This window comes from Gorilla gorilla, chromosome 3, assembly GCF_029281585.2.
Source record: "Gorilla gorilla gorilla isolate KB3781 chromosome 3, NHGRI_mGorGor1-v2.1_pri, whole genome shotgun sequence".
Classification (NCBI taxonomy): Eukaryota; Metazoa; Chordata; class Mammalia; order Primates; family Hominidae; genus Gorilla; species Gorilla gorilla.
In genome coordinates, this window is record NC_073227.2 from 130,919,184 (window position 1) to 130,942,810 (window position 23,627).

The 23,627-nt window shown below is 37.7% G+C and overlaps 1 protein-coding gene across 1 annotated transcript in view; it reads left to right on the forward strand.

The window, feature by feature from the left end:
- ENPEP (glutamyl aminopeptidase) overlaps positions 1-23,627 on the forward strand; it is an 86,268-nt gene that overhangs the window by 39,044 nt on the left and 23,597 nt on the right. The window contains exons 8-11 of the mRNA XM_031010405.3: positions 394-459; positions 5,047-5,112; positions 5,254-5,405; positions 16,229-16,308. Coding sequence (XP_030866265.3) covers positions 394-459; positions 5,047-5,112; positions 5,254-5,405; positions 16,229-16,308 — 364 coding nt within the window. The remainder of the gene's footprint in view (positions 1-393; positions 460-5,046; positions 5,113-5,253; positions 5,406-16,228; positions 16,309-23,627) is intronic.

Sequence of the window (23,627 nt, forward strand, 5' to 3'; positions counted from 1 at the left end):
ATATTTAATAAGTTGGCAGAATTTTACCCTGAAACTACTTTCCTCATTCATCAAAGAATGTGATTTTTTAGACTACTTCTCTTTCATTAAGAAAACCCCATCTGCTGGTTTATTTGGGGAAGTGCAATAATTATTTGAATCTGAAGTCCCTGAAATGATGGCCATTTTAGCAATTTCTCTTTACCTTTTAGTTATTTTAGATGCATAGATACAGGGACTGTGCCAAGTGGTATTTTCATCCTAAAATCATAGAGCCATATAATTTAGCAGAATCATCTTGAGGAACTAATCTCACAAATATGATCATGAAATACTAGTTGCAAGAGTAATAACTGATCATTGTTCCTTACATAGCCTTTATTAGTTTCATTTGTCTTTTTTTCCCCATTGTAGGGATCTTCCATTTTGAGAATGCTTGAAGACTGGATAAAACCAGAGAATTTTCAAAAAGGATGTCAGGTATGATTTATTACTTTTAGTGATATCAAAAGTAAACTACATTGATATGTGGCTGGTGAATGTTAAGATATGTGATTAGTCAAGGATAATTTCCTTTTTAATCTCTTTACTGAGGCATAGATAATATAGCAAAAGATAAAAAGATGATTTTACATCCAATTGAGTACCTACATTGTATCTGTAATGATCATTTAGCAGAAGTCTCATGGAGAAGTTGAAACAGATTACTTAGTTATTTTTGAAACTCCTTACGTGTGTCTTAGTCAGCTTGGGCTGCCATAAGGAAATACCATAGGCTGGGTGGCTTAAACGATAGAAATGCATTTTTCTTGCAGTTATGGAGGCTGGAAAGTCCAAGATCAAAGTGCTGGCTGATTCCGTTTCTGGTGAAGCCTCTCTTCCGGGCTTGCAGATGGTAGACTTCCCACTGTGTCCTCATAGCAGAGAGAGAGAGAGGGAGAGAGAGAGAGCACTCTGGTGTCTCTTATAAGGATACTGGTTCCATCATAAGAGTCCCAGCCTCATGATCTCATCTAAATGTGACAGCTCCCAAAGGCTTCGTTTCTAAATACTATCACACTGGGGGTTAGGGCTTATATGAATTTCAGGGAATACGATTCTTTCCATAGCAACATGATATAAACATCTAAATTTATCTATAAAGGTCATCCCTTATACTGAGTATAAGACTTTTCCCTTATTATTAGATTAGAAAAGATCAATATTAGTATGCTTATTACAATGGAGTCAGTGAATAAAGAGGCTTACTTCCTTTTGGTAACAGAAATGACAATAAACTTTCTGAAACATTTCACACATCCCACTTAAGCGTATTATTCCAGGAGATGTTTCTGTTTCATTTTCGTTTTTCTAACAGACCCTACGCCAATCGTCCCAGGTTTGTTTTTATTTTTAATTTTATCAAAGTAGCTACAATGTGTCCCTATAACTGCCGTCTCTGCAGGTTGGCCCCATTCCAGCCTAGAAATGAAGTTCTCTTCCTACTCTTTCCCTTCCACCTACATCCTGCCTGCTGCGATAACCCAGGTAGTCAGGAGTAGCAGTGCTGACGGTATTCATCCCAGAGAGCAGAAAACAGGTTGGAGAAATGCCCCCTGCTGGCTGCCACAGAAAGTACTTCTTCTGTATGTGATTCCCCAGGAGAAGGTCACCATTCACATAGATCTCACTCCCATCAAGCCTTCTTATGTGGCATTTAGCCCTCTCTGCACTACTCTAAAAGAAAACGGCCCCCTTATACCCAATAGTGAAACATCTAGGTGATTATTAAAGTAAGAAATAAAGTCAAGATTTCGGAAATATTTGGGAAGTATATCAGTATATTTTAACCCTTTGTCTATTAGTAAAATATTTTGTAGAGACATTAGGTGCAAAGAGAGAAGCTATGTGCTTGTGCTTCTGCATCATGAGAACATCTTGTAACTTTTCCATAAGTTTCAAACTCAAATGTTATCATATATTCCCTCACTGTAAGCATTATTATTATTATTATTATTGTTATTGAGACAGAGTCTCGCTCTGTCGCCGAGGCTGGAGTGCAGTGGCGTGATCTTGGCTCATTGTAACCTCTGCCTCCCGGGTTCAAGCGATTCTCATGTCTCAGTCTCCCGAGTAGCTAGAATTACAGACACCACCACACCCGGCTAATTTTTATATTCTTAGTAGACACGGGGTGTCGCCATGTTGCCCAGGCTGGTCTTGAACTTGTGAGCTCAAGAGATCCGCCCTCCTCAGCCTCCCAAAGTGCTGGGATTACAGCCATGAGCCACTGTGCCCAGCCCATTGTAAGCATCTTTAATCAGGGACTCTGTCTTCTATATCTTTACCTATACTGCAGGGCCTAGTTTAATTACACATGTTACGTCGTCCTGAAAATGTTTGTTAAATGAATGAATGAGTGAATAGCCTATAATAAATTATACAGGACATAGAAATAAAGAAGATTCATTTTCAAAAATTAAGTTAAAATTCAGTTTGTATAGTTTTGATTCTAAATTAAATTGTAATTAATAAATAACATAATTTTGGCATCTTCAGAGCTGGCTTCAAATTAAATAATCTTTCATATTGACTTTGATAGAGAAGTACTAAGATTCCTTGAAAATGAATAGCTATCCTAATAATTCAATAAAACTCTCATATTTCCTTTAACCCAGTATCTATGTTATAATTAATTAAAAAAACCGGTTTTGTCTAAAGTTAATAATTCTTAAGTTAAAAGTCTTCCTTTAACTGTGATCACAGATGGTGCTAAAAACTGAACTATGAAGAATAGATGTTAATATTTCATGCCATTATAGTGCTATGGAATGAATTTACACAAAACACCCAAACACCCTTTTCCTTCAATCTTCAAACACTAGCTAATATCTGAAAATAGTATATGATTGATATGGGCCACATCCAATAAACCCTCAGACCAACTGGAACATAGTTCCACAGTTCACATAGTTTGAGCATCCCAACAATATCCTCCTTGAGTTGTCATCATCACTCTACGATTGTTGCCCTGAAATCCCACAGGCTATGAATGGGAGTTCAAGGTATTTCTGCTGCAAATACTAACTTTCTGCCCAAAGTGACTCTTTATTAGCTAACCTGGTGTGGAACTAAATCTGGGGCTGGCCATTTGTCTATTCTCTTTCATGCTGATCACCTTGCCCCAAACTCAACCTCAAACAGCAAAATAGGTGCAGGATGGGGGAAATAAGAGCAAAATTATCAACTGGAAAATCTTTAAGGCTATACGTGTACATAAAAGATGTAATAGAGAAGGGGACATTCATAACAATATGTGGTCATGAAATAGAAACCGAGAATATATTCTTTCTTTCTTTTTCTTCTAGTATCAGTAGTACTGTCAATAAGACAGGAATGGGTCAGCTGGAAAATGTCTTTTCCCTTCTTGGGATACTAGTAACAGAAACATTGTTCGTTTCCTTTTGTGCTCACTGATTCCAACTAATAATGAACTGTGACCTAGGTCATCGTGTAATTTTGACTTGAATGATTACATGATTATTCAAGGTGAAGAGGGAAGTGTCTTAATATAGAATATTCAAAAGCACTAATCTAGACAATATAAAATTAGTACCTTTTAATATGCTGATTACATAAATTTCCATTCAGCCTGTGGTTCATGAGAAGCAAGAAACTGCAATTTTAAAAACAGTAACAACAATAACAGTGATGAAAACCACACACACTGATGATCCAGGGTTCAGAATTCTCCTCATCATAATCTCAGGCAAATCTCTTCACCTCTGAAGGCACCCAGGTAGTTAGGGAGAGCAGTTTCCTTCACCTCAAAATGTGGGAGCTTTATTAAATAATATTTAAAGTCCCTTCCAGTTCCACGATTGCACGGTTCTAAGCTCAAGGCCTTGTAGTAGTCAAACTCCTCTAAATTAATTTTAAAAGATATTCAATAGAAATTGTCATCAAAACACAGCTATGGTTACAATTATTACTATGCCACGTATTCAATTATTATTATTTAAAAATATTAGACATTTGATTTGCCAAATATTCAATTATTTTATTAAGATATGATGAATGATTTGTGCAACTTTCTGTAATGAATACCTAAAAGTGATTGCTGCTTCTCCCTTCCTTTGCCTGCCCTCTGGTGGCAGTGCCAAGAAGTGAATTAACCAAAAGAACAAATATGGAGGCAGCATTCCAAAGTGGCTTCATCCCTCTTCCAGGCTTCTTGGAGTCCTTCTAATACTGTTTTATCTCTATGTCTGAAAAGAAGAGGAATTTAGGAGGTAACGTGATTTAGGTACAGCACCTACTGAAAATTAGAGCAACTTAGAGTGAAAATGATATGTGCAAAGTTAACATTAAGAACACTGAAGATGGTTCCATTTTCTATCAAAGACCTCCACTTTCAGTCAGGACAATTCTAGAAAGCAACAGAGGAGTGATACAGCAGGAACTTAAGAAAGTTTACTGGCAAACTCCAAGTGGCTCCCAGTGGCTCCCAGTTATGGGATTAGAAGACTGGGAATTTTTTCTGGGGATAAATCACACTATATTTGAAAACTCACATATAGAAAGAGGTTTTGTAAAGAAAATTGCCAAAAGAAGCTTAAATCTAAAAGACTTGTACTTTAAAATATTTGAAGAGTGAAGACTTATGCTTTACAGTGAATAATGTCCCCAATTCATCCACCACCACCACCACCACCACCACCATCATCATCATTATTATTCAAAAGGTTGTATATTTATTTCCTTAGAGCAGAGATCAGCAAGCTACTGTCTGCTGGCCAAATCTGGCCCACCATCCATGTATTTTTTTTAAGGCTCATAAACTAAATATGGTTTCCACATTATTAAATAGTTGAAAAAAATCAAAAGAAGAAGAATATTTTATGATACATGAACATTGTATGGAATTCAAATATCAATGCAACAGCCGTGCTCATTCATGTACATGTTATCTATGGCTGGTTTTGTGCAATGGAGGTAGAATTGAGTAGCAGGGGTTCGGTTCATCTTGTGAAAGTATGAGAAAAGCAAACATTGACTTCTAACATGCTGATTATTTTTTACACACAGATGTACTTGGAAAAATACCAATTCAAGAATGCAAAAACTTCTGATTTTTGGGCAGCACTGGAAGAGGTAAGGAAGGGTATATGTCCCCAAATATTTCTTTGTCTGATTTACAAATGGCTTACCAATCATTTTCTAATATAACTATTCTATCCTTTTATTTTCTCATATTTGTTAATTAATTAATCTCCATTTTGTTTCCAATCTTAGGCAAGTAGGCTACCAGTGAAAGAAGTAATGGACACCTGGACCAGACAGATGGGTTATCCTGTGCTTAACGTGAACGGTGTCAAGAACATCACACAGAAACGCTTTTTGTTGGACCCAAGAGCTAACCCTTCTCAGCCCCCTTCAGATCTTGGGTAAGGCTCTATAATGCACTGAAAAAAACACAGAAATTTGGCAGAAATATTGGTAATTTGTTTATATCCCATTCTTGAGTACATGATGGATGAGTGATATATAAGTATAAAGCCACAGTGCCTTTAGGGGAACAAGGAATTCAAAAACAGCCAAGTGATTTCCAGGTTTGAAATGGTGGGCAGAGCACATCCATCCGCATCCTGTTCTTTACAGATATTGAAGAGAGGAATGGAATTACGGAAAGAAATAAACCTACAAGAATAAAGAAAATAAAGGGAGGGGCTGTAAGTGTCACAGAGTTCTGAAGAAGTAAAGCAGAAGGAGAAATACAGACTGAGGAAAATACAACCAGATAATAATAAGGGAACTTCCCTATCCCTAGACAGGTTCTAGGTTCAGTGTTAGCATGAAGACTGAAGGGTAAGAGTGAGAAGTGAGGCTGAAAATAGGACAATGAATTGAAAGTCTAGTCTCAGGACAATTTGTGCCAGTTGGACCCACCCCTCACCCCTACTTTCTCTCCGCCACCTACCATTTCTTTCTCTGCACAGAGCTCTCAGAAATCTGGCAATGGCTCCAGGAAAAAATACAGTGGGCTTGTTTCCTAAAGAAATTGACTAAAACAGTAGAGGAGAGCTAAGGATTTCCATTTGGTTGAGACTCTCAGAGTAAAGCCTCCCTCATTATGTTATTTGCAGGATGGGTGGGCTGGAGCTGACAGCACCCCTCATACACACAGGCAGAGCTCCCAGTCAGACCTTCTGCTCAGCAGAGAAACTTACTTCAAAAATACAACTCCCTTCAGCCTGGGCAACATAACAAGAGCCTGTCTCTACAAAAAAATGTTAAAAAGGCACTGGAGTATGGTAGTTCATGCTTGTAGTCCTAGCTAGTCAGGAGGCTGAGGCATGAAGACGACTTGAGTCATCTCAAGTCAGGAGTTTGAGGCTTCAGTGAGCCATGATCACAACACTGCACTCCAGCCTAGGTGGCAGAGCAAGAGCTCATCCCTAAAAATAATAAAATAAAATAAAATAAAATAAAATAAATAATTATATATATACACATATATGTATGTATAAAATCCCTTCTCGATAATAGAGAGAGTACACGCCAGCCACTAGAATTTCTTAAATATGAATGACAAAGATCACAAGATACATGAAAAAATTTGGAAGGATAAAAGGTTAAAATTTCATGTGAACAAACAACTCCTGACTTTATAAGATGCATAATTAAGGAAACAAAATAAATGTATGAGATGCATTCAGAGATGAAGAACTATTACACCAATGAACTAGGAGCAGAATGTCTTAGAAAGGACAAATTGAGAACACAAAAGAACCTGAAAGATTAGATTTCTGATTCTCAAAAGAATTAATAGACCAACTAAAAATAAATTTGGCAAATCCTCCAAAAATACAGGGCAAACACACACAGAGCTAGCAAATATGAAAGAGAAGACAAATATGAACAGTCTAGCACCCAACAGATAGGCATTTTTATTTTTTGGCTTTTTTTTTTTTTGAGACAGAGTCTCACTCTGTCACCCAGGTTGGAGTGCAGTGGCGCAATGTCAGCCCACTGCAACCTGTGCCTCCTGGGTTCAAGCAATTCTCCTGCCTCAACCTCCCGAGTAGCTGGGATTACAGGTGCATGCCACCACACCCGGCTAATTTTTGTATTTTTAGTGAAGGCGGAGTTTCACCGAGTTGACCAGGCTGGTCTTAAACTCTTGACCTCGGGTGATCCACCCACTCAGCCTCCCAAAGTGCTGGGATTACAGGCGCGAGCCACTGTGCCTGGACTAGATAGGATTCTTTTTTTTTTGAGACAAACTCTCACTCTGTCGCCAGGCTGGAGTGCAATGGCAGGATGTTCGCTCACTGCAACCTCTGCTTCTCGGGTTCAAGCCGTTCTCCTCCCTCAGCCTCCTGAGTAACTGGAACTATAGGTACACGCCACTACACCCAGCTAATTTTTGTATTTTTTAGTCGAGATGGGGTTTCACCATGTTGGCCAGGATGGTCTTGATCTTCTGACCTCATGATCCATTCACACTGGCCTTCCAAAGTGCTGGGATTACAGGTGTGAGCCACCGTGCCTGGCCAATAGGCGTTCTTTAAAAGGAAAACAGAGAAACTTGGAGGCAAATAATATCGAATACATAATAGAGGACACAAGGATTCTGATTAACAGACCCCACTTAGTAAACAGTACAAACAGGAAAAACCAAAACCCCAAAACATACATAGATACACCCTCACAAAATTTCAGAAAACAGAGACATAAGTTAGTGTGGCATTAGACTTCTCCACATCAACCCTGAATGCAAGAAGCGAATGAGGCAATGCTTCCAAAACACTGAAGCAAAAAATATTTTCAGCCTCTGGTTCTATACCCAGTAAAATTAAACCAAGTGTGAAAGTACATTAAAGACACTTTCAGAAATGCAGCCGCAGAAAATGATTTCCACATAACACTTTTTTGAAAGTTACTTAAGGCTGCACTTTAGAAAGGGTTTGGGGGGTTGGAGGAGAAAGAGAAAGAAAAGAAGGGAGGATATGAATAAATAAAAAAAAAGTGAAATACATGGGACACAGGATCCAGGAAACGGTACATCCAACCTAGGAAAACCACGAAAGGAAATGCTCAGGGTGCTGTGAGTGCCTGTAAGGGCAGGATGACTGGGGCTGAGGTAGGCGATCTCCAGGAAAAAGAGAAATTCTCTCCAGTGGGTAGTGCGGCTGGGAAGATGAAAAAAACTTGAGGATTTGGTGAAAGCCCATCCGTTTGGTCAACTATAAAAAAGAAAATTAGAAAAAACCCAAATCAAAGACTGTATATAAAAATTATGATCCAAAAATATGAAGCGGAGTTCTCACAAGATCTGATGGTTTTGTAAGGCCATTTTCCCTGCTCTTGCTTGCTGTCTCTCACCTGCCGCCATGTAAAATGTCCCTCTCCCCCTTCTGCCATGATTGTAAGTTTCCTGAGGCTGCCCCAGTCGTACAAAACTGTGAGTAAATTAAACCTCTCTTCTTTATTAAAAAATAACAAAAATATGAAGCAGAATGATTTTATGCCATTGATACAGTATAAGAAAAGGCTCTGATATTAGAGAAATTTTACTTAAGTGGCTCAGGGGCCATGAAATTGGACCATGGTGTAAGAAATAGATCTCCCCACACTCTTTGACCAACACTATATACAATATACATGCTATAATTTCATAAATATTAGGTATTGACTTTTAACTTTATAATCAGCCAATGGAAAATGTAAACATTTTTGTTATGGTGGCAGAATAAATTGCAAATATAAAGTCTTGACATTGTAACAAGAAAAATCAACTGACAGAAAAAGGACATGGAAGAGGGAGAAAAGGTGGGAGAAAGTGTTGGGATACTAGTTCAGTGGTGTGCAGGAACGGCTGTCTTCCCAACTTAGTAACATTTTCTTGTCAGTGACATGTTGGTAGCTTGAAAATGCTCCTGATGGGAGTATTACGTGGAAATGAGCAAATACTACGTTTTGCCCATATGAAAACTGGGTGTTAAACATTTACCAGTACTCCAGTGGATATCCTCATTTAAGTCAGGAGAGTAGTTAAGACTAAAATTTATGAAGCAAGAAATGGCAGTATGAGTATATTATTTAGACGCACAATTACAAACTACAGAAAATCTAAAAATAATTTTATTTTATTAAATTTTATATTAAAAGAGAAATGGAAGAGAAAGTAATATATGTATAAGCTCAATCACCCTCTTTCAATGGGCAAGTTAATAAATATTATCTAAATAAAACAACAGAGGCATTTAAAGTCCAATTAGACTACAAAAGCACTAAAACCAGGTCACTTAATAGGGGATGCTTCCGAGCAGGGCTGGCCTGTGGGAAGGGTGAGTAAGGAGATGGTGGTTTTTCAACACTAACTTTTTAAGTTTTTGAGTAGTGATGAATTTATCTACAAATTGCACACATTAAATTCTCCTGAGCATTTAAACAGCACTTACAAACTTAATCAAGTCCTCTTAAGGATATATCACTTACAAGAAACTTATAAATGTAACCAAATTCTTCTAAACAACGCTAGCTAAAATTTTACCGAATTCATTTATGATTTCAAAATACAAACACCACCAAAGAAGCAGATTTATAAATCTAATTAAAATTTTTTCTATATATTTTATGAATCCAACAAATTAAAACTCAAATATAGTGTATCAAATTTCTTGCACATTTTCATTATGTTAAAAATCAAACCCTTAACAGGATTTTTCTAGACATTTAAATATGGCTACTGAGTTAAGATTTTCTAAGTATTTCAATTAAAACAATTCCAGTATGTCATTTTCTCTACTTTGCCAAATGTATTTATTTATTTAATTTATTTTCTGAGACAGGGTCTTGCTGTATCACATAGGCTGGAGTGCATTGGTGAAATCACAGCTTACTGCAGCCTCAATCTCCTGAGCTCAAGTGATTTTCTCACCTCAGCCTCCCAAGTAACTGGGACTACAGGTGCTCACCAACATGCCCAGCTAATGTGTAAAAAAGTTTTTGTAGAGAAAAGATTGTTCAGGCTGGTCTCAAACTCCTGAGCTCAAGTGATCCTCCTGCCTTGGCCTCTCAAAGTGTTAGGATTACAAGTGTGAGCCATCGCAGCTGACCTCAAATTTTAAAAAATGTTTTATATATTGTAAAGGCTGATAAAGCATGCAAAGCACAGCTGAGGATTTCAAAACTTATCACACCTGCATGAATACAACTTGCACAAAAATCTTAATACTATAAACATTTCTGCATAACTAAATCGTTATTTTCGTATGTATTTCTTGGGTGCCAGCTGCTCCCATCTGAAGGAAACAAATTCAAAATCTCAGGAACTCCAGTCCTGGGCCTGGCCCCAGGAGCTGGGATGTACCAGTCTGGGGACATCTTCCTAGCCCGGGTTACCCAGCTGAGCCCCTCCTAGAGTGGATCCTGGCAGCATAGCACATCACTAGTCCTCTGGACGTTGTTCCCATTTCACCCATGCCCAGTTTTTATTGCCCCCTCTTTCAACATTTGAATGCTTTGAGTAGAGAGAATCTTTCACCCGTTCCCACCCACGTGTCCTCTAATCTCCACTGCCTGATTGTCACTGAAGAGACACTTTGTCTTCTTTTTCTCCTTCTTAATGACTTCATTGACATTATTTTATAGTCACATACATAAATTATTGTAAGATCAATTATCTTGTAGCAATTAGAATAACACAAAAAGATGTTTTAGAAAGTCTTTAACTCTAAACTGGTTCCTTTATAGTTACTGGTCTATGTTCTAGCAAATTAGGTTGGCCAACTCTAATAACCACTGGAATATTTGGATATTATATCTAAAAATATGTCTCTTGTCAAACAAGCTTCCATTTGGAAAGTTTCACAGTAATTATTCTCTCTTACTATATGAGTCCACTGATTTGCTGAGCCTCAATTAATTGGGAGAGGGAAGCAGGAGGTGGAGTAGGGCAGGGAGGGTCACAGAAGGCTTTCTTTTCCAAGGATGTGATATTTAAGGTGAGCAAATTGGTGTGGGGAAGTGACTGCTCTGGATGTTCAAAATAGAAACTATGGCCAGGCGTGGTGGTTCATGCCTGTAAGCCCAGCACTTTGGGAGGCCTAGGTGGGTGGATCACTTGAGGTCAGGAGTTTGAGACCAGCCTGGCCAACATGATGAACCCCGTCTCTACTGAAAATACAAAAATTAGCCGGGCATGGTAGCACACACCTGTAATCCCAGCTACTCGGGAGGCTGAGGCAGGAGACTCGCTTGAACCTGGGAGGCGGAGGCTGCAGTGAGCCAAGATCATGCTACTGCACTCCAGCCTGGGTGATAGAGTGAGACTCTGTCTGAAAAAAACAGAACAAACCCCCCGCCCCAAAACAGAAATTACAGCATATATGAAAGCCCCAAAGTCTTGTACACATGATTTACAACACTTATTGAACATTGACCAAGTGGTTGGCACTATTTTAAGCACTCAGATGTATTTTATTTTATAGTAAATGAGGAATTTGTGGTAAAAGTGATTAAGTAATTTCAAGGTCACACAGTGTAAATAATGGAGGCTTGATGTGAACCCAGGCAGTCTGGTTCCAAGAAACGGGATAGCAGAGAGTGACTGGGAAAAGTGGTGTGAGGTGAAGACGAAGAGGAAGGCAGGGACCAGGTATGCAGACCATGTTAAAGATTTTGAAAATAGTATGCAAATTTAAGGATTTTAAGGACAGAATTGGCAGGGTCACATTTACATTTTTCAAAGCTCTCCTCTGGCTGCACTGTGGAGAACTGATCACAGATCCTGGGCAGTTGGGGAGGAGTGGAGGCAGGGAGACCAGTTAGGACAATATTGCAATGAGCAGCCCACGTGATAGTTGATGGAAACAATAAGCCTGGACTAGGTAGGAGTGGCTGTGGGCTGGAGGGCATGCCAGATGTTCCAAAGATTTTATTGAGCTAAAATTCCTAATTAAAAAACAATGTGGAAGGAATTCAATCAGGTGAATTGGCAGAGAACAATCTCCTTTTAGAATATTGTTCTCATCTTGCACCACAGTGATCGTAGCCACATTTATTCAGAAGAGAAAGATCTTTATAGTCTCATTTCATGATGGGTAGTCTATAAGGGGGGTAACAGAGCCTGTTTCCTGGATTACAATTCAGGGCTTGGGGAAATAAGTCACACTACAGCACACTCAGGTGTTTCCAAAAATTAAAATTGCCGAAGCACTTGACTTTCCAAGGCATCAGAGAATGATGAACTCTCAGAATTATTAAATTAGCTGCTTCCAAGATGCCAGTTGACACCTGAACTGGAGAAGCATTGAGAAAGCCGTTGTACTCAACTCGTTGAGGCTCATTTCCGGCCTCTCTTCCTGGAAACCTCAGACACCCAGCCTCCCACACTAAGTGACATTCAGAGAAACTGGGTATCCTGCTATAATGCGAGTTCTGAAAATCAATAGGTCACACCACAACAAAGGAAAATTTGACTACTTAGACCAATATGAGGTCCCTTCAGGGAGTGTCTGTATACTCCCTGAACTATGCAGGTAAGTGTACTCCTTACCTTTATTTTAGAAAGGAAAGATTAGATGATGATGGAGAAAACATTTGTTTTTCACTTTTTCCTCTTCATGATACATGAATTGAAACATAGATCTGACTTGTTTTCAGGTGATAATTCAACTACAAAAATCATAGAATAATCTCTGTGGTAGTTCTGCTAACAACTATAAAGTGTTTCTTTTATAGTTACTGTTTTGTGTTCTAGCAAATTAGATTAACTATTTAATACTGCTGGAGCCTCTGGATATTAAAATTTAAAAAGTATTTCTCTCTTGAGAAATAAACTTACACTGGGAAAATTTCCCAGTAACTGTTACTTCCTCTCATATGTATCCATTAATTTGTTAAGCCAAAGACAGTCAACAATTTAAGCCAAAGACAGTCAACAATTTAAACTAAGGAGGTTTTTTAATTAATGGGGTTGGATTTTTACAAGCTGCTTGTTGGTTATGAATTTCTCTTCACACAAATCAAACAATTTTACTGCCAAGTGAACTAAATATATCATCATGGTATAAAATCAATTTTTGTAACAATAAATTTTAAAATTTTATTCACCAAGACTTAGAATATAGAACCGTATTAACATTTATACTGTCTTTAATATTTGTCTTCAGTTTCCACCTTCAGATACTATTTTCATTTTATTTATATTCTTAGTTGCATGAATTTTTTGTGATGGCTTATCATAAAGTTAATATGTTCATTCTATTTTTATTTTTTAAGAAGTCATATATGCATAGGAAAAGAAACTTAGAAAAGAGGTTCTTCTCTGTTGAGACAGTTTGTTAAAAATCCGTAGTAGCTCCTGAACAAATAAGAAAGAGCCATTATAGCAAAAGGATTCTTCTTTGTTTAAAAGAAAAATTTGATTATAATAAATGCCTTCATGCACCCATAAAGGAATTAGCTTTTTTTCCAACCCTAACTTCCATCTACTTTCTGTTCAGATGTGTTCCTGTTTGGTAGACAGTGTGGCCAGTTAAGTTGTACTGTGAGTTCAATGATCTTCTATAAATATTTTCTCACTGTTTAAATAATCCAAGATTAGGGAATTCTTACTGACTAGAACCTTTTTATAATTCAAATGGCTCACCCATGTATAAGTTATTGCTTTAACACCATGTCCTCAACCATCTCTTAGAAATGAGCCAGTTTCACATCTCCATCCCGGGATGTCTCTCTCAGGAAAGCATATGTGCCTTTGATAGTCCACTCCATGTAAACAGGCAGAGGGAATGGGAGTAAGTGTGTCAGCTTGGTGCAATCAAAGTCAGTTTCCTTAGAGAAAATTACAGTGGCCATATTTCATACTGCTAGAACCTCTTACATGGTTAGATAGTGAAGAACTATGTCTATAAAAATGAATCCTGATACTCCTGAATGTTAGCCAATATGTAGAAAACTCAATCATTTCATTTATGTAATTTCCATTTCTTCACACTTTATACTCTCAAGTCTGTGATTTTACTCAGCTTAGATTACATTAGATTATGTGATTCTAAAACTATAAAATTGTATAGCCTCAACTTTCTATCATTTTTATCTTATGATACTCTTAAAGACCTCAGAGCAGTATTTTTGTACATGAGGTTAGAAGAACAGCTTCTGCCCTTTTGAGGCCTGGTGTAGTCCCAGAGGCCATGTTTTAGAGAGGATAGTCAAAATAGGAAATCTTAACTGTGGGCCTAGGTCATCCAGACGCTGCCTGCTCTGTTGTTTCAGTCAGATTGGCATTGGGGAAAGAAGAGGAAGCATAAAATGTGAGTTTACATGGCAGCACCAATTCAGCAGACCAGTGAAAGTGAGATATATAGGTAAGATGTGGCATTTTAGGAATGTTCTTTGTCGGTCTTCTGAGAAGCTGCAAGTGCTCTTAGTTTGGTGTCCCTAGAAGCAGACCCTGAAATGATCATGTGTGTGAAAGTGACTTGTTAGGAAGTGTTTCCAGGAAAGATCAGTGGGGGAGCAGGCAGTGGGATAGAGAAGGAAAGGAAGCCCAGCAAAGGTGCTGTATGAAGCAGGTCCTGAAGAGAGTAACTTTGACTCAGTCCTGCAGGAAAGTCCTGGAGCCAGTGCAGATCATACTTCAGAGTGCTCCTGATGGATGGGGCAGGAAGCATTCTCACACCTGTCAGTCACTGTTAAGGGCCACATCCAGAAGGACGTAAATTCCCAGGAACTTCTGGCTTTCCTTGCTCAGGTAGCTGGAAGGCAGTCCTCTGTCAGAGAGACCCAGGTATTGATTGTAGGCAGGGAAAGCACACTGGTATCCAAGGTGTACAAAAATGACAAAGGGGGCCGGGCACAGTGGCTTATGCCTGTAATCCCAGCACTTTGGGAGGCCGAGGCAGGTGGATCACCTGAGGTCAGGAGTTCGAGACCAACCTGGCCAACATAGTGAAACCCTGTCTCTACTAAAAATACAAAAAAATTGTCTGGGTGTGGTGGCAGGTGCCTGTAATCCCAGCTACTTGGGAGGCTGAGGCAGGAGAATCACTTGAACCTGGTAGGCGGAGGTTGCAGTGAGCCGAGTCCGTGCCATTGCACTCCAGCCTGGGCAACAAGAATGAAACTCCGTCTAAAAAGAAAAAAAAAAGAGAGAAAGGGGTCTAAGGAGATAAGGAGGAAGCTCTGACAGTGTCCACTATAAGGCCCAAGAAGCAATTTATGTGTTGGTTTTATGAAACGTATAGCCAAAAACATTCCACTGCAGTAAAATGCTCCAAAGGAGCTGATTAAAAAAAAACTCAATCCTGTAAAACACTTCAATAGTTATAAAACAAGGGATTACTTCTTTCAGGTATATAGCAAAAATATATTCTCCTTGAATGACATAAATTTTGTTATATCTTGAAAAGGTGAAATGTTAACCCTAATTCTCTGTTAGGGAATTGAATGTTGACAGATAAACCAACTTTGAGTTGAAACCTAAACCAGCCAATGGTACGTAGATTCACCGTCTCTCCAGATCTGCATTTTCTGATATGAGATGATATAAGAACAAACCAAAAAAAATGAGATTTCAAGACAAAACTGTTAAGTATATATATTAAAATACAAAGTTAACTCCCACCTACCCACTCTGCAGGAAAATACTAAGTAGCTAAAGAGAAGCACTGAAAACTCCTGAAACATGCTTACCTGATGATTCTTCCCTTGAGCACCTCAGTTCTAGTTCTAAATAGGAGATATTTAGGGGAGGGTATGAGAGGCTTTAGGGGATGATGGTGGTGGTAGACTTTCAGCATAATTTCTAAAATGTGTTATTTCCTTCACAGAGTTTACTATTTGTCTTCTAATTTCTAAAAATGTTTTGTGTTCCTTGATGGAAATGGTAGCATATTAGACTGTGTGCAAGTATGTGTGTGAATGTTCAATATTATAATAAGATGTATTATATTTGTGTAATTTATGCAATATCTTTATTCTAAAATGCCAAAGCATGTTATTGAAATAATCTTTTTCATGCTTAGCTAATTTTTGATGCAATTTCTAAATTTTATAGATTTATAGAAATTGAAAACAGTTACACAGCTTATCTTCATCACTAAAATGTTGTATTAACTACATTAATTGTATAGTATGGACTAAATAATCATTTAAAAGAAAAATATACTTGTCTATTGCTTTTTAGTGATTTTTACTCTTGAAATTTTATCTTTTAGTAATAAAAGTTAAATTTTTCTTTTTAAAAAAATTTTAGTTATACATGGAATATCCCAGTTAAATGGACTGAAGATAATATAACAAGCAGTGTGTTATTTAATAGGTCAGAAAAAGAAGGTAAATATTATTAATTGATTTATTTCTTCTTTGAATTGATGTACCACATTAAACTAATATAAGTATAAAGATGCAACAGTAAAGCTGGAACTTATGTAAACTTCAGCTAAGTGATCTCTTAAATAATTTATTGATGATTCCAAATCTTCACCTACAATCAGAACTGTTCTACCTTGAGATATTCTTTTCAATGATTTATCTTGACTGACTGATTTATCATAAATACCCATATCCAAAGGAGAAGGGTCACATGCCCAACAATTGGAAGATCAATGTGTAAGTTTCCTTCCTTCCTTCCTTCCTTCCTTCCTTCCTTCCTTCCTTCCTTCCTTCCTTCCTTTTTGTTTTTTATTTTATCAGATAAGCCACTGAATTTCTTTAACTGTTATATGACAAGCCTGAGGATTTTTTTAATGCTCCCATTAAATTAGACCATTTTTTGGAAACATATTTGTGTTCTATCTCCATTGATTTATTTTTTCCTTACTTGAAAAATGTTAGAGTTGTATAAAAACAAGTAAACCTTCTCACGAAATTCCAGATTGATGAAAAAAATAATAGATAAGGCAAGCTTTAGCTGCGATCTCGGAAGAATCCTTCTTTTTATATTTTTTCCATTGTATTTGTTTTGGTGTTTCAAAACTATTTCTTTTCTAAGACAAACCAGACTCATCTTTGCCCCATTTCATGAGGACTTGATTTAGAATAGTATTTGGTATGGACTTTCACTTGTGTCTTCTTGAAGATAAAAGTAGATCACTCATTCTTTATTTACATATGCCTAGTCGCTCATGTAAAATATTTTAAAATATTAATGAGGTATGATTTCTCCTGGCCAATAAATTTTTACTCTGTTTCCAGTAGATTGCCTTTTAAGAACAGCTTTACTGAGATATAATTCACATACCATAAAATTCACCTATTTAAAGTGTACAATCCAATGTTTTTTAGTATATTCACAGATGTGTAATCATCACCACAGTCAGTTTTAGAAACCCCATCCCCTTTAGCTATCATGCCTGCAGCCTCCCATATGCCCAGCCCTAAGCAACCACTAATGTATTCCCTACCTCTATAGATTTGTCTCTTCTGGTCATTTCACATAAATAAAAGTGTATATGCAGTATTTTGTGACTTTTCAATTAGCATAATGATTTCAAGGCTCATCCGTGATATAGCATGTAACTCTACTTCATTCCTTTTTATTGCCAAATCATATCCCATTATATGGATATACCACCATTTGTTTATCCATTTATCAGTTGATAGATATTTGGATCATTTCCACCTTTCGTCTGTTATGAATAATGCTGCTATAAACATTTGTGTATAAGTTTTTCTGTGGATCCAGCATGTTTTTTCCACCTTTGGGCCTTTTAAAAAAAAACGTTTATTGTTAACTGTTTTTGTGATTTTTTTACTATTACTACAAACTACCAGCTTTGTCATTATAGAGGTGAAATCTTTCTGAAGCCCTTCTGCACAGGGATTGCTATTACAACAAAACTCTCTCTTGCTTATTTATGTTAATAATTATTGTAATATCGTGATAAAAAAATTCTAAATTTTTGCAGAATTCCCAGATCAATGTCACTTTGTTTTAGTATTTTATGCTGTGTTTCAGTGCGAGGCTCTATCTTTTGTGGTCTTCTGACCATTTTCTTATTCATAAGTACATTTGCCAGAGGAAAAGGGAGAAGACAGGAAGAAAAAAGACATTTTTAACAATGTGTAACATCACTGATAAAAGGCATAATAAGAACGTTAGAATTCCACTGGAAGGTTTTCAGTGGATTTGGTTTAACTATTACTAAATATTTTCCCCATTGGTCACCATAGTTAATTGAGGATTGGAAGAATATCTCGGCAGCTGTTTGATTTACTGTTTACAAGTTTGAAAGCGTGAATAATTCATCTACCCTAGTACAATTCACCCAGCACTTTCATGGAATGAAGTTTCCATACAAGTGAATTTTCCAGATAACTAAAGCTCACTCAAGTGCTTTGTAAAATGCATTCCAAGAGTTCACAATAGACATTGTTCTAATATGTGTTATGTACTCCTTAGAATATTTGGAATAATAAATTTAATCCTTAATTACTAGATTAATTCTTTCAAGCACGTATTGCTTATGTGCCAAACACAGAGATAAGAATGGGGGTAGTGCTGGAGCAAAAAAAAAAAAAAAGCAATCCTAACCCTTGTGTAGATGGTTGTCTAGGGATGGGTTTGCAGGCAGATATAATGCTGTGTCCTAAGTGCCTCTGTGGCAATGCAGATCACCAAAAGCACTCACAGAAGCATCAGCCCAGGTTTGGGGGTTCAGGAAGCATTCCTAAAAAATATCTAGGCTGAGAGTTCAGAGGCTAAAGATAGAGTATAAATGGGTGACAAAAATTGAATGTAGAGGAGACGTGTGCTCTGGACAGAAGCATGACTGTGAAAGTGAAAGAGCAGGGAGTTCTCACACTCCTTCGTATCCCTTTGTCAATACATTTCACACATTTTTTTGTTCTAACTATTGACCTATCTATGTCTCCCCTCCCCACAGAATATTCTTAGAGGAAATGGAGCTTATTTGTTATTGTTGTTCTGGATCTACAGCAGGCATCTAATAATTGTTTATTGAATAAATGAATGAATAAACAAATAAATGAAGAGGCTGATAGTCACAGAGCTTTGATGACAAATCTGCCTTTATCTGAAACTTCAGAATCATGTCTGGTCAGTGAGCCAGAAGCAAACTAGAGGTCTTTTTCTACTTCAAAGTGCCTGCTCCATTTTTAGGCTGTACAATAAGTTCCTGTTTCCTGTTTGAGGACATCTTCAGCTCTCAGCTTAGAGCACGGATGACGAACATGTCCTGAGTGTACTAAATGGGCAACCAGCTCATGTTACCAGTCCTACCTCCCTCCTCTTGGTTTCTTTGATGATTCACTAGTTAGAAATTCTTCAGGCAATAGTGGGACTCTCCCCAAGGTCTTTTATTTACATTTCTATTGTATGTGCTATTTTAGGCGTTAAAACAACAACTAAACTCATAATTTCTAACGAAAGAAGAGAACCTGTATTACAAAACATTTTCTGGCTACTCCAGTTACCCTGAATAATCTCTCCTGTCATCATCTCCTGTCATAAAATATAGTATATTTTATCCTGTCACTTTCATCAGCCCTTATTCCTAGTATTATTACTTTATATTTTAAACAAAATCATTGTTATTAAGCTTCATATGTTCTCTCTTTTCGTTCTTTCTTTTTTTTTTGGGATAGAGTTTTGCTCTTGTTGCCCAGGCCGGAGTGCAGTGGAGCGATCTCAGCTCATTGCAACTTCCGCCCCCTGGGTTCAAGTGATTCTTCTGCCTCAGCCTCCCATGTAGCTGGGATTACAGGTGCCCGCCACCTCGGCTGGATATTTTTTTGTATTTTTAGTAGGGATGGGGTTTCACAATGTTGGCCAGGCTGGTCTTGAACTCCAGACCTCAGGTGATCCACCTGCCTCAGCCTCCCAAAGTGCTGGGATTATAGGCGTGAGCCACCGCGCCTGGCCTCTCTCTTTTTTTTCTCAACTAAATTATAAGCTTCTTGATGACACAAACTACACGTATTTCTTGTCTCCTGTCCACCCTATTATCAGCAAGGTGCTACGTACATTCTGAGTTCAGAAAGTCCTAGTTTAATGAAGGGTTGTTTGCCCCAGAATGCTGTACTTTTAGAGGTTAACTGCATATATTTTAGTTATGTCTCCATCTTTTAGTATCAGCTGCTATTTTGGCTATTGTTAATGCATCTACATTTAGTAGCATACCACCTTTTTGCATTTAATTTACTGCTTTCTAACATTTAGAAGGATTGAAGGTTGTTATATGGTATCAGGTAACCAATCTTGCTAAAACATAATATTTTAAAAGAGACATTTCTAAGTGCATAGGATCTGGGCTGGGTCTAAGTTCTAGGAGATGGTGTGGACTCTACAATAGCTGTTTTCGCAACTCTTACTTTCAGATTTGAGGGTGTCCTCTGGATGGTTTGGACTATCCAGACTGTCCAGTCAGTTTCTATAGAAATAGATTTACTAAACATCTATGATAATTATATATAAATATTTAATACAAAAATAATGATGGGCATGTATTTTTGTATTTGATGACAAAGAGGGAAGCACTTTCTTCATTTTTTCAAGCTAAGCCTCATGGAATGCGCAAGCTTTGATTGGATGATTATGGGTTCAGTTTTGCTGGTTTAGAAACTCAATTTGTCAGTTCAGCCCTAGTCAACCAAGTCTTGGAAGATCTACTCATCTAAACCAAACATACAAGAGATTAACTAAGAATGCTAACTTGTTAATTTACACAGTTAAAATATACTAGTTAGTGAATCCGAATACTCATGTCACCTAATTAGGTATCTCTTTCCAGGAAGCAAGTTACTTAGTAAGAATTAAAGGGCTGGGCGCAGTGGCTCACGCCTGTAATCCCAACACTTTGGGAGGCCAAGGCAGGCAGATCGCCTGAGGTCGGGAGTTTGAGACCAGCCTGACCAACATAGAGAAACACCGTCTCTACTGAAAAAATACAAAGTTAGCCAGGCATAGCCATCAACACTGAGGCAAGACCCTCTATCAGTAAAAAAGATTACAACTGGCTGAAGGCTCAGATGATTGTTAGCATTTTTAGCAATAAATTATTTTAGTTAACGTATATACTTTTTTATACATAGCTGCCTGTAATGCCAGCTACTCGGGAGGCTGAAGCAGGAGAATTGCTTGAACCCGGGAGGCGGAGGTTGTGGCGAGCCGAGATTGCACCATTGCACTCCAACCTGGGCAACAAGAGTGAAACTCTGTCTCAAAAAAAAAAAAAAAAAAAAAAAAAGAATTAAGGAAGAGTTAAGGTAGATTAATTATTTTACAGATGTCTTTAAATTGTGATAGTGTGATATATTGCATTAGCCAGGTGAGTCTAATTATTGCACTTTAGAAACAATCAATAGTGGCTTGGTGCAATAAAAGTTTCTTGTTTATGCAACAGTCTAAAGGAGATATTCCTGACTGTCATCTCTCCTAGGTGGCTCTCCACCAAATAATGACTTGGAAATCCTGTCTTCTTCCTTCTTATGGCTTTACCATCCCCTGCATCTTGGAATCCCTCACTGGTTCTTTTGCATCTAGATCAATGACGGGGAAGATAATGAAGGAATCAGGCCTAGAAGTGCATCTATTACTTCTGCCCACATTTTACAGCCAGTTCTCAAACCATGTCCTGCAAGGAAGGCTAACATAGTCCAGCTCTGTACCCAGGAAGAAAAGGGAACTGTGTGGTAAACAACTAATAGGTCTCTGTCACATACACTGTTTTCTGTAGGACCAGACCTGTCAAATAGCCTGAAACACATGTTCCAGCTCAATTTGGCACCTACTTCCATGGGCACACTGGAGACACATTGACAGATCTTCACTACCCAACTCTCTTTTGCAGTTATTTTTTTTCAACTACCAAAATTATTGCTAATTGTAATCTTTCCTCATGATAATTGGGTTGCATTTTTCCAGTTTCCTATTCATTGCATGTTACATATTAAAGCCACAGGCATACCTGAGAGATACTGCAGTTTTGGTGCCAAGCCACGCAATAAAGCAAATATCACAATTAAGTGAGTCACATGAGTTTTTTGGTTTCCCAGCGCATATACAAGTGATGTTTACACTATACTGCAGTCTACTAAGTGTGCAATTGCCTTATGTGTAAAAAAGTATATATGTTAACTAAAATAATTTATTGCTAAAAATGCTAACAATCATCTAAGCCTTCAGTGAGTTGTAATCTTTTTTACTGATAAAGGGTCTTGCCTCAGTGTTGATGGCTGCTAGCTAATTAGGGTGGTGGTTGCTAAAGACTTGGGTGGCTGTGGCAATTTCTTAAAATAAGACAACACTGAAGTTTGGTGCATTAATTGACCCTTCCTTTCACAAAAGTTTTCTTTGAAGCATGTGATGCTGTTTAATAGAATTTTACCCACAGTAGAACTTCTCCAAAACCCTGGTGCTGCTTTCTCAATTAAGTTTATGGAATATTTTTAATCCTCTGTTGTCATTTCAAGATGCTCACAGCATCTTCACCAGGAGTAGATTCCATCTCAAGAAACCGCTTTCTTTGCTCACCCATAAGAAGCAACTCCTCACCTATTCAAGTTTTATCATGAGATAGCAACAATTCAGATACATCTTCAGAGTTCGCTTCTAATTCTAGCTCTCTTGCTATTTTCACCACTCTGCAGTTACATCCTCCATATAGGTCTTGAACACCTCAAAGTCATTCATGACGGTTGCAATCAATTTCTTCCAAACTCCTGTTAATGTTGATATTTTGACCTCCTCTTATGAATCATGAATGTTCTTAATGGCTTCTAGAATGGTGAATGCTTTCCAGAAGGTTTCTAATGTACCTTGTCCAGATCCATCAAAGGAATCACTATCTATGACAGCTATCACCTTACAAAATGTATTTCTTAAATAACAAGACTTGAAAGTCAAAGTCACTCCTTGATCCATGGGCTTCAGAATAGATACTGTGTTAGCAGCTGTGAAAACATTAATCTGCTTGTACATTTCCATAAGAGCTCATGGATGACCAGGCACACTGTCAATAAGCAGTACTATTTTGAAAGGAATCTTTTTTGGTGAGCAGCAGGTCTCAACAATGGGCATAAAATATTCAGCAAACCATTCTATTAACAGACGTGCTGTCACCCAGGCTTTGTTGTTCCATTTATAGAGCACATGCAGAGTAGATTTAGCATAATTCTTAAGGGCCTTAGGATTTTTGGAATGGTAAATGAGTATTGGCTTTAATTTAAAGTTACCAGCTGCATCCACCCCTAATGAGAGAGTCAACCTGTCCTTTGAAGATTTAAAGCCAGGCATTGACTTCTCTCTAACTGTGAAAGTCCTTGATGGCATCTTCTTCTAATATAAAGCTGTTTCATCTACACCGAAAATGTTTTTTAGTGTAGCTGCCTTCAAAAATTATCTTAATTAGATCTTCTTATTAACTTGCTTTAACTTCTATATCAACACTTGCTGCTTCACCTTGAAGTTTTAGGTTTGGAGATGGCTTCTTTCCTTAAACCTCAAGAACCAACCTTTGCTAGCTTCCAGCTTTTCTTCTGTAGCTTCCTCACCTCTCTCAGGCTTCACAGAATTGAAGAGAGTTAGGGTCCTTCTCTGGATTAGGCTTTGGATTAAGGGAATGTTGTGGTTAGTTTGGCCATCTATTTGGAGAGCTAGAACTTTCTCCATATCAGCAATACAGATATTTCTC